This window comes from Mus caroli, unplaced genomic scaffold, assembly GCF_978045245.1.
Source record: "Mus caroli unplaced genomic scaffold, Mus_caroli_1 scaffold_2, whole genome shotgun sequence".
NCBI lineage: Eukaryota > Metazoa > Chordata > Mammalia > Rodentia > Muridae > Mus > Mus caroli.
In genome coordinates, this window is record NW_028227257.1 from 97,346,957 (window position 1) to 97,359,588 (window position 12,632).

The 12,632-nt window shown below is 36.2% G+C and overlaps 1 protein-coding gene across 1 annotated transcript in view; it reads right to left on the reverse strand.

Annotated features, from left to right (window-relative positions):
• Positions 1-10,022, reverse strand: part of Fsip2 (fibrous sheath interacting protein 2) — a 68,741-nt gene extending 58,719 nt beyond the window's left edge. Inside the window, exons 1-7 of the mRNA XM_021156571.1 lie at positions 9,872-10,022; positions 9,473-9,598; positions 6,221-6,382; positions 4,940-5,029; positions 3,698-3,837; positions 2,229-2,370; positions 1,468-1,578 (exon numbers count right to left, since the gene is read on the reverse strand). Of these exons, the coding sequence (XP_021012230.1) occupies positions 1,468-1,578; positions 2,229-2,370; positions 3,698-3,837; positions 4,940-5,029; positions 6,221-6,382; positions 9,473-9,598; positions 9,872-9,970 (870 nt within the window). The 5' untranslated portion in view covers positions 9,971-10,022. The remainder of the gene's footprint in view (positions 1-1,467; positions 1,579-2,228; positions 2,371-3,697; positions 3,838-4,939; positions 5,030-6,220; positions 6,383-9,472; positions 9,599-9,871) is intronic.
• Positions 10,023-12,632: the final 2,610 nt, after the last annotated feature.

Below are 12,632 nucleotides of genomic sequence, written 5' to 3' on the forward strand. Positions count from 1 at the left end.
AAAAGTATAAGACACACACAGATTTCATAGTTTACTGTAGTAAAGGTATTGGGGTTTTTTGGTTTGTTTTTGTTTTTATTTAAGATCCATAGAAAACCTACTGTAATTAACTATTTCTATGTATATATGTGTGTGCTCTATCTATAGGCGTTTAAAAAGATGTTAGAACATTGAACATAAGGTGATGTGCAGATTACACTGAGTAAGACAAGCCTAATTACTCACACGAACAGTGAATCTCAAATAAGACTACGATGTACATGTGAGAAGCTGAATGTAAAATAAAGTATAAACTTCAGTTTATGATATTTTATAGGAAAATGAAGCACATACTTCAATTTCCATTACTTTATGAAGTTTAAATAAAATGATATACTGCAATACAAACTAAACTGTAAATTTTACATGTATGTTTATCAAGAGTAAATTACCCCAGATTTAGAATTTTAGGTCTACATTTTTTAATATAAGAATCATTTACTGTGTTTTATTAATTAAAGAATCAGCCTACAGAATAATATAAAATATGTAAAAGTAAAAACAGGAGACAAAGCTCATGGGTTAAGAGCACCTGCAAAGAGCCTTGGTTCAGTTCCCAGCACCAATATGGTGGTATACAGCGTCATGTAACCCAAGTCCCAGGGCATCTGGCCACTGTTCTGACCTCTGTAGGCTCATTCATGCATATAGTGTGCATGCATACATGCTGTTAAGCACTTATAATCCTAAACTAAAAATAACTCTTTTCAAAATGAGATAAAAGAATGTGCTTAGTTTCTGAGGTAAATGAATATTCGTAAGAACAGTTATATTGTGTTTGTCTTTGTGTATTTAACAATTAGTAAGCTGGTAAAAGGGTTCTATAGTCTGCCATTTTTCCTTATTCTGCTTTACATTCTAAATCCAAAGACCAGCATACTATTAAACTGAAAAAGAGTAAAACTTTTAAAACATGAAGGAAGCAAAAGGGGTTTTAACTAAAATTTCTAGTTCTCTAAAAGAACATATTTATAAGAGCAAGATTTTTATAAGAACTAGAGATGTTATTTTATTTGAAAATAAATCTGAAAGAGGTTACATCAGATCAGGGAGCAGTGCTTTTTACATTGTAAAAATGCATTAGACACAACACGTGAAAGTGTTAAAGTGACTCTACCAACGCATACAAAGCCTGAACGTGATTCAGGTGGCTGAGGTCACTGGGTCTCTTGGAGCCAGGAGTTTAGGAACAGAATGGGCCACATAGCAAGACCCAAGTTTCTGGTTGTTTTTTTCTTTTTTTAAAAAAAATTTTGACATTTAGTTTTATATTATCTTTAATATATAGTAATATATTACATGTAGTAATTACATATATTATATAGATATCACATATAGTAATATAATAATTGGTCACACAAATATTTACTTTACAACACTAACTTCTCTCTTTAAAAATTCTAGGGAAGAACTTAAAGCTCACCCTACCTTTCTGTCACTCTCTTCTCGGCTTTTCCGCCTTTGCTCTTCTATCTTCTGTTCTCTCTTAACGTCTTCTCCGATCTTCGTAAGAAGCATCATCTCCTTTGTCTTCCATTCCTAAGGACCAGGGGCTTACTCAGCTTGGTGTATGTACATTCTGCTTTCAGGGCAGCTGTACTTTGCCCACCACCAAGAAAAAAGTGGCAGGTCAAGGGCCCAGCAGACACATGGAAATCATCCAGTGCTTTCTGAACGGGCTTTTCCTATCGCATTTGTGTTGAGAAAGTAGATAAGGGGCTGTGGGTGGAGGTGCTTTGGGAGTGAGGTCATGCTGACACACCTGTAAACCTGAGTTCAATTCCCAGAACTCTCAAAGTAGGAGGAAAGAGCTGATTCACACAGCTGTCTGGACTTCTCCACTGCATTATGCCACGTATGCACACAAATGAATAATTTGTATTAAAAAATAAAATTAGCTATGATTATTTTCTACTAAGGATGATTTGAAGAAATAGTTCCTGTTTACACTGAGGTCTAGTTGGAAATGAAGCAATACTCAATAACTTTGTACAGTGATCTTTAAAAACAAAAAACTGGTTTATTTGTGGTATCTACCTCTACATTTTACAGTGTGACTTGTGTACTATAGAGGTATGAAAGCTTAAAACTGGAATGTTTCCAAACAACATAACACATTTAAAATTGTTTGCAATTGGGGAAACTGCACACATTTTTTTTAACCTCACAGCATTTTTTTCCCCTCTTACCTCTTCAATTTTTCTACGCAGACTAAGTTTTTTTCTTGTGTATTCCCGCTGTCGTCTTTCGTCTCTGTCCATGCGGAGTAAGCGTTGTTCCTCTGCTGTGCGCTCAAGTTGTTCCAATTCTTTACTTATCATATCCAAATATCTGAGTGAGGATGAACAGAGGATTGTAGGTGATTTGTGGACCTTTATCCCCATACTCCAAATGCAGCCGTGCCTTGCTTGTCATAGGATTTTCCTAATTTCGTTGTTCTTGTTTTATCAGTTCCATTCATTGCTCTCCAGATTAGATGGACTCATAACGCTAGGCTCATTTATTACTCTTTTTTAGTATGCGTCTGTTATATTGGTCAAAGAAAGAGTGGGGTGTGGAGCAAACTGATTCACTCTTTTGCTCTATAAGCAATAATAACTCAGTGGGTCTAGGAATCTGGGCGTGCAAACATGACAGAAAAAACAAGCAAGGCTTCAAATGCATTCACTGAAAGAACAGAGGGAGCATTAGGCTCTTGGTAGCAACACAAAACTCTCACTAATGGTCTCAGGCAGTGACAGCAGTGTATCTTATGTTACTTCTGTGAAACAAAACTACACAGTAAAAAAAAAAAGTCATATAACATAAAAGCTCCCATTTGGTAAAAGAAAAAGGGTGGAACATCATTATGCTTTCAGATACATGAATTGGGATATTTCAGATACATAAATGGAATGCTAATTAGTGATTATGAGTGGGAAATACCTGAGTAAATCCAGTTATTTAGTTTATGGTCTCTTTAGATATATTAAAACTCCTGGTTTTGACTTAGACTTATTTCTTCCCACTTAATGCTGTCAATCTCTAAAGAGCAATTATAAAAAAGTTGCTTTTCTCTTTTTACTAAAATGATTTCTCCTAGTGAAAGGCTCTAGGATCTGGAGTTTTTGCCAGCTATGACTTTATGTCTCTTGGGTTCCCAGAAAACTCAACTCTCCTAGAAGAAGATTCTACTCATAGCTTTTATGTCTGGGACTCCTAATTCCCATACCTCTCTGATTTCCCTTCCTTTCTCTCTCCATTGATGACCATTAAACACTATTTACTACTTAAAAAAAATAGTTCTGCTTACAATGCATCAATGGGAGGGAAGGCCTTTGGTCCTGTGGAGGCTTGATGCCCCAGTGTAAGGGAATGCTAGGACAGTGAGGGAGGAGTGGGTAAGTGGGTGGGGGAGCACCCTCATAGAGGCAGGGGAGAGGGAGGATGGGATAGGGTTTTGTGGAGGAGAAACCAAGAAGGGGAATACCATTTGACACGTAAATAAATAAAATAACCAATAAAATGATAATAAAAAATAAACATTCTTTTCTGTGAAAAACAAACAAAACAATGCTACTTAAAAATAAAAGTTCTGCTTACAATGCTTTTCAGTACAATTCATATCAGGTATACACACACATACACACATACATACACACACACACTTCAGTCTCACCTGTGCCTTAACAAACGTTCTTGGTCCTTAATAGAATGAGTGTTGTCCTGTAACAACCAGTTTTGGAATCGTGTGACATCAGAACAGTGAGGAAGTTGGCTGGTTTCTTGCAGTTTATGTAGCTGTTTTGATATCAATTGCTATGTTTTTCAAAAAAAAAAAAAAGTCAGTAATGTATGGTTTTACATTTCCCAGAAATGACATCATTAAAATTCCCATATTTTATAAATGATAAATTGTTTAAAAGCATTTAATTCTATTTGAATCCTTTACACAGCTGAACTAAAATAAGAATTTGTCTTTCTGCAAATATAAGACAAATACTTTTCTGGGTCTCCAATACTACATTTTATGTCTCTGTTTATTTTACTATTTATTACCTATATATGTATTTTAAATGACACATGCCCCACAATCTGTAGCTCAGACTGGTTTGAACTCTTTGTTCTTCTGCTCCAGTTTTTCAGAGTCTACAGCTTCAAATGCATGCAGATCTTATCCATTCTCATTTTCTTTAACATTCCTACTTTGTAATATAAATTTGTGAGCACACACTTGCTTCATTCTGATGTCTCTTGACTCTTAAGGAAAACTTGAATCCATTTATATATGTTCCACAGGCACAGAACAGACATAGGGGAAGGGGGGGGGAGAAAATGACAAGAGGAGGGAAGAAGGGTGGAGAGAGGCAGAAGAGAGGTGTATTCTAGACACAGCTTTGATTCAAGCCCGAAAGAAACTCATGGCTTAATCTAAGAATTCTTTACTTTTATGAATTTTTGTGAATGAATATGGGTATATGTATATAGATACAATAGCACAGTCACAATCACAATAATGGTTTTAACTATTATGTAGGATATTATAGCTGTGACCAAACAAATTACCTGTTTCTAAAACTGCCTTGGTTTCAGATTTAAATCTTTTAGTACCATAGAGAGCTTCTACTGTCAGCTCCTCAGTAACTTATCCAACTTACTGAGTTTTGAGTTCACTGAATTACTTAGTAAATTAACAGCTAAATATAAAATATGATATTAAATATTAGTATACTAATGATATTATCTTACCCCTTTTCTTTTTGGACAAATGTTGCAAGTTCCAAATGTTGCTCATTTCTGCTTGCAAGTTTCACATACAATATTACTTAGTGAGCAATTAAACTTTGAAATATGAGAAAATATTACGTATGTGAATACAATGTTAGATTCTATTTAAACTAATTTTAAATTTATAACTTACCTGTTCTCTTAAATAGTTTCTTTCAAAGTCTAACTTTAGACTTGTAAGGTACTGCCGGTATTTATTCAGCTCTCTCAAGCTACATACAATCTAAAATAAAAACCAAAATTTTATAAATGTTTTACATATATGAAGACTGAATAGTCATAACAATTGTTTATTAGAGGACAAATAGAGCAATGACAGTTTAATGATATTTGGGTGCAAAGAGCAAATTTCATTGACTGTATCTCCACATTTGTAAGAAAGAAATCACTACATGAAAATAAAACTTGATTACTGGACTATAATAAGAGATTTATTATTCAAAAGTAATTATAATTACTAAAACAATAATTTCAATTAATTATACTTTGATTATGATTGTAAATATAATGTTCAGATGCAATAAGAATAATCTCACAGGATGCTAACAACTGCATTTCCTACATTCCTATTTCAAGTCTTTAAAAATATTAATCACATACAAAAAAACAGTACCATTACAGACAGAAAAAGAACCATGATTCAGTGGGGAACATTACTATACCTTTGCCTCTTCAAAATATTTGTCAGTAATTTTTTTATATTAAACAGAACATGGTAACTGGATTTATCAGAAGTGGAAGCTTTCATTGTCTGAACCCTGAGTATTCTATACAACTGAACAAGAAGTATCTGGTTATAACGGAGTTAATGATGACACTGCTGAAAGATAGTTCCTGGAAAAAAGCTGTGAAGGCTGGCCTACTGACTAGAGCTTCAGTGGTGTGGAGACCCTGGAATATTGCAGATCCAGAACCCAATCATGACTAATTGTAGAGTATCCTTACACTTCCCCTGCTTGTCTGTATCGGCACTTACCTTTTGTCACTAACAGATAACCCCCCTTTTAAATGTATTAACAAAACCCATTTTTCTACTCATCAAAAAGCTAAGAATGCTACTCACATAGCATCCATGGCTTAGAGCTGAGATTTCTTTCTTTGTATATAATGATTTTCCTGATGTTTCCACCAATGTATTCAAAAGTCTCGTGATTTATGATTTCTCTGTTTGGTTATTACAAAAACTTTATGAAGTTATTTCTATATTAGATCATGGAATTTGGGGGTAACCTATAGCTGTGCTTCTGAGCTATGGTCACTCAATTTTGGCTCCAGAAGGAATTATTTCCTATTCCTGTTGAGGTGAGAGCTGTGTTTTTGCATTAGGAGACTGGCTTTCATTAGGGTAAGAAAGCAAACAGAATAGTATAAGATCTCATTGATTTAAAAAACAAGCAAGCAACCTTCAACTTACTTTATTATTACTGGTGATATAGCCACCTTTCTTTAGTCTCCTCAGAATATCTTTGCGCTTATAGTATGTTCTTAAATGTGGATCATGGAGACTTTTATATTGGGTTTCCAAAAGTCGACAGTAAGGATCACTCAGGTTAAAACCATAGGAAGGTCGAAAAAGCTGCATAAAAGCAGATATTAAAATATTACAAATATAAATTAATGTATTTTCAATTTTAATTAACCTGTTGACATGACTAGAAAACTCAAACATGCAATTTAAATTTGAACTGGGAATAAGCAAGTAACAGGAGGATTTACTCATGCAGGCTTCCCTCTTCCCCTGCCCACGTGAAGTGATTTAAACAGTTGGCCTCTCTAAATCAGTTCTTTCCCTGATGCATCAGCCTCTGGCCATGAGACCAGAGAAAGAGAAGAAGAGAAAGAAGGGACTAGTGTATAATTTGTTGTAAGAAATGAAGCCAATACCAGGATTCTGCTTTTTATTTTCCTCCCTAAATTGAAACACTATACTCGGAATAAAAATGGATAATAACAATTATTGTTTCAGTAATCTTAAAGTGAAGGGAAGTAGTAGACACATCTTTCACTATACTTAAGTGGAAATAATGCATATAACAGTAGAAGTAGAACTCAAGTGTTAAAGACTAAGGATAAAGAATCATAGTGTCTTGGGGACTTTAACAAACCAAATGCACTTTGAGATAATAGTCATATAGGGATCCATCCCATAATCAGCTTCCAAATGCTGACAGCATTGCATACACTAGCAAGATTTGCTGAAAGGACCCAGATATAACTGTCTCTTGTGAGACTATGCTGGGGACTAGCAAACACAGAAGTGGATGTTCACAGTCAGCTATTGGATGGATCACAGAGCCCCCAATGGAGGAACTAGAGAAAATACCCAAGGAGCTAAAGGGATCTGCAACCCTGTAGGTGCAACAACATTATGAATTAACCAGTACCCTGGAGCTCTTGTCTCTAGCTGCATATGTATCAAAAGATGGCCTAGTCGGCCATCACTAGAAAGAGAGGCCCATTGGACTTGCAAACTTTATATGCCCCAGTACAGGGGAACTCGAGGGCCAAAAAGTGGGAGTGGGTGGGTAGGGGGGTGAGGGGAGGGCATGGGGTACTTTTGGGATAGCATTGGAAATGTAAATGAGGAAAATACCTAATAAAAAAATTTAAAAAAAGAAAGTCATATAATTTAACATATTGAAATACTAGTTTTAAGACAAATTTAAACAAAATGGGTTTTCATCCTATACATTAATACCAAACACAGCCTCATACAGTAAATACTATTGTATAAATCTAATTTTGCCAAATAAATATAAATATTACCATATAAATACCATAAGAAACATAACCCTATAAGAGAATGGAAAGGCAGTCATTTAATGTTCATGAATTACTATTCTTGTATTATGAAGAAAATAATTAAGTTATTTAGTCTCATTTATCAATTAAATTTTTTTCAGAGTGAGTTTTGGTGTGAGTTCTCAGTCAATTTTTTTTCAAATGGAGAATGATAATAGCTTATACAAGGGCTTCTGAAGAAGAAAGGGAAGGTAGATAAGTCTGTGTGAAATGTGCTAACGTCATCTTTGTATTTTAAAGTTTTCTAATGTAATACCAAGACTGCAAAAGGGGGAGGATGTTGGAGGTGGAGGAGAAAGCTGAAAAAGCAGAGAATATGTATCCTGTTTTAGGCATCTAATTCAATTCACATTACCACATAATATCGTGCACCAACCCAGAAGGTCCTGGAAGTACCAGAGTGAGACCTCTAAAGCTATAGCCAAGATCAGTTCACATCATGAATATTGGAGAGTTGGTTGGAGTAGGTCTCTAAAATGAACTAGAAGCCAGAAGTGCTTTTAAGGGGAAGCCCCAGGGAGCAAAATGGCAAAGTAGCTCTTCCCTTGAATAAAACACACCTTGTTAAGTCCCTGAGTTCTTTTTAAAATTAATTATTTTATTTATTTCCATTCCAAATGTTGTCCCGTCCTAGTCCTCCTTCCCAGAGTTCATCATCCTGTTTCCCCTACCCTTTGCCTCTGTGAAGGTGTGCCCCCTCCATCCCTGAACTCCTAATGCCACAACTTTAATACCTTTCAAAGGACCTAATAAGAAAGTTAGGTTGAATGATTCAAAGTTTCTCAGAAAGTTTCTGCCCCAAAAGCCTATAGCTCAAGTTCTAATTCAGTGAAATTTGGACCACATAAGAAGTAAACATTGTATCCTGAGGGAAATAATAAAACAAAAGAATCTTTTGTCTCTCTTAGATGGTGACATTTGGCTGTTAATTCTTATTAGATGTGGACAAACATGTTTCTCAATAATAATTGAAGTAACCACTCAACGAAAATATATTAAGCCTTCTTCAGAATCACTTAAGATTGGAGGAGCCTAAGGATGGGACATAAAGCTAAGCATTTTAACGGATGTAAACAGCATCATACAATCTACTATATACATGGTGAGTATAGACATTCAACCTAAAGAAATGGGAATTCTAAATTGTTAACTGTGATGTAGTTCACCTATGATCATCTGGAATGACTCAGATTAAGAAATGAGGAAGAAAAAGAAGAAAAGAAGAAGGAGGAGGAGGAGGACAGAAATTGGAAAAATAAAAGTGGTTCTTAGTTCCCTCACCATCAAGAATATGGCCTGGAAGAGCTCATTCGGAAGCTGTAGTAGAGAAAGAGGGCTAAGATGATCGGGGGACTTTATCCTCATAGAAACAGGGGCTTTTCTCATTTACAAGAATTTTAACAATAAGGATGAAAAATTACTTCAAATCTATTTAAAAAAAACGTATTACATGAGATAGCAGTTGGCTCAAAGAAAACAAAACCAATAAAAAGTCAGTCATAGAGAGATTAGTCCTAGTTAGAAATTGGTTAGAAATCTAATACCATAATTAATAGCTAATAGTAATAGCCTTTGAATCTACGAAAAAACTTAATACATAGGCATAAAAAGGACTTATAATTAAAAATTAATATAATTCTCTGTAACATAAATTAAAACAGGGCCAAAGATCTAAATCCTTTTGATCATGATTCTATAAAACCATATTCAATGGGATTACTTTATATATCATCTAAACAGCACCTGTGGTAAGATGTCTCTTAGTACACATTCTCATAATGTACTCTGCTTTATTCTCTAACCTCAAGGAGAACAGAGTATAGAAATATAGGACAATTAACATAATTATAAGAAGTTGCCTTACCTTTTCACTGATATTCGTAGTAAAATATACAGTCTCAGTTCCCGGGATCATAGGCAGCTTGACCCCAAGAGGAAGATCTAGGAGCTGAGCAGCTCCTACCCCTGGAATTGGGGTTTTGTGTCTGCCCTGTCAAATATAATCAGAGAATTTGTCTTTTATTTTCGTAATAGTCTATCTATTACTTTGACCCAAATCCTCACACAACAAGGATACAAACCCAAGAATCAACGGGTAAAGTCTCAAGGGGCACACCCTTTCAAAGCCCCTCTCTCCAGCCAGCCTAAGGCTCCCTGCTACAGCAATTCAAAACCTGGTGAGGGATTACTGCTCCCAGGCCCAAAATGGCTACTGGAGCCTGAGGCCAGGACATCCACACCACACCGAGGCCACTCCACTCACGTCTCCACATTGCTGACTGTCCTCAGCCACGGTGCTGGAGGCTGCCTTGTTGGCGGCCACATTGGCAGTCTTGGAGCAGGCACTGAGGTACAGCTCCATGCAGCCTGGGCTCAAATCCTCCCTTGATGCTTCCTGGCTTCCTTCGCCGTGGTCCCTCAGGTCCGAATGACCGGTGCCAGCCCCCTGCGGCCCCACGAGCTTTACGTTCCACGTAGAACAGTGGAGGCCGCGTAGGAGATAGAGTGCCTCAGATTGGGAAATTCGTCCAAGAGACTCGGACTATGACGACCTCAATGGAAAATCTGGTTCTCTTGGAAACCCTCCTCCCTCAGACTATCCAACCCACCCAACCCCACCCCACTACCACCAAAAAAAATTTGCAAAAAAATTTTTACAAAAAAATTTTGGTAAAGGGATGAGATAAGAGAGACGAGAGAGTTAATATTTCCTTCACCAAAAATCTACAGTGCTTCCATGCACAGCTAGGGCCCTCTAGAGGCCTGTCTTTTCATCCATATTCTCCAATGACTACATTGTACCACCTCATACCCATGTCAGGTCCACATCCTACAAAGAATCCTAGTCCTTTCTGTCTCCTCCCTCCTCTACTCTTCCCCTTTCCTTTAGTATCTCTCCTGCTCTTTCTGTATCCTCTATTTTACCCTACTTCTCCCTGTTGATAGCCATCCAACCCAATTTTGTAAAGTTCTCAGCTTTGAGTCAGCCATGACTGAGCAGAGTGGAACATAACTATAAAATATGCTGCTCATCTCTGAGCAGCTATATCCAATAGTAGGAGCAAGGCAGTGATCTGATTTGTCAAGAACTAGAACTTCAAAGGTCCCTGGAGTGTGATTGATATATCCCTCTCAGGTTAAGAAAAGACATGACAATCTCAAAACCAACATCCTTCCAAATGTGACAATAGAAGTTCCTATTGTGTATCATTTAATTGAATACTTGTGTAAGTATCCAGAGACTGAGTTAAATGCGATTTCTTTCACAATTAATTGTAATAGCTTATGGGAGACAATGCCCTAATGACATTTTATGACAACAAGTAAAACCTCCAGTGCCACGAATAGATTACATTTTGTGAAATCCATGGCTAAAAGGTTCTTATGGAAACTCGCACATATCACAGACGGTTGTCAAGGCCGTTGGTTGCTTTTGACATCCTGATAGTAAGGCCCTACTACTGATGACATGACTTATGTCATTGAACATGAAGAAACAGATCTGGTGTCTAACTCGACTTCCTACTGACCAGATTCTGTGGTGCATAAAGACACTTTACACACTGAGGGGAAAGACAATATTCTGCTATCCACAACAGCAATTTGTCTGCAAGATATACTGGTTCAATAGTGGTACAAAAGTTATGGGAGTAACTAACTGCTTTTAGTGCATTGTAAGGCCACTGCTAAAGTGGCCAAAAACCTGGGGATAGGTATGGCATGAGCAACAGGTGACAACCTACACTATTATTCTGCTAAAAGAACACAGCAGTAAAATGACTTCTAATGAAATATTGATAATCCATAGATCCACTGATCTTGTTCAATTCTCCTCAGAGAAGCTTCTTCTTACAGTGTATGCTAACATAGAGACCCACACGTGGACAATGGACAGAGAGGGACAGATTTTGGATCACTCAGTGTTAAATGGCGTATGTACATCAAACTTCCTTTTGAAGGCTTAGGGGTCTATTTGAAGAGATGTGAAAAGATTATATGAGCCAGAGGGGTTGAACGACTCCAAGAAACAGTGTCTTCCAGACTCAACAACTGATAGGCATATGAACTCAAAAATGTGCCAAGTATGTAAAAGACTGTACAAGTTTAAGTCAGAGTCTCAGTAACTGAGAGGTGTATATCAATCACACTCCAGGGAGGCCTCATGCCTCCATGCTCAGAAGTAGTGGGTCAATTAAAATTGAATGCCATAGTGTTTGGTTTTGTTTTTAGACTTTTGTTTTATTTTGGAAATTTTTGTCTTATTTGCTTGTTGAGTGTTTTGAACTTTGTTTTTTAATTTTTCTTTTGAGAAAAAGAACATAACATGGTGTGGATAGGAAAATTAGGGGGTGTTGGGAGGGTAATACAGAATTAAATTATATGCAAAAATTAAAAAATATAGTGTTTAAAGTTGTAATCCAAATCAATTTTAATGGAGCAGAGACTCATGCTAACTATCAAATTATTTAAGTTTATGTTTCTTTTTATTAAATTGAATGAGTATTTAGTTCAGAAGGCTTTTTGTCATTCTAATTCTGTAAAACCCCATCATATTATGTACAACTACCACAGAAATAAGGTGGTACTTTTCAAAGAATAAACATTCATTTTGACATAGTTAAGTAAAGTGCCTCTAATTGTGGTTTTGTAATTTCCTTACTTTTTAATCTTCATAATACTAAATTAAAGGAAATTTGTTTTTTTGTTAACATGGAATAATTGTCGCTGATTCATGTAGTTGGTATTGTAACCATTTTAATGCATGTTCTCAGAACAAGTGCCAATTAAAATATTACTACATTCTTATCATCTCCTGCCAGCTGGCTGTTTATATTGACATTGCAGGCGATCACAGTGCTATTTAGGGTAGCTCCTTATCAGTTATGGCCCGGTTTTATACTGTTGCTAATATTTTCACCTAATTAGTGAACAGTGTGAGAAAAGTGTTATCTTTAGTATGGCTTCACATGTAATAAAGTTGAGAATAAGGTGAATCTTTGGAGACATTCTGTGAGAAACAAACA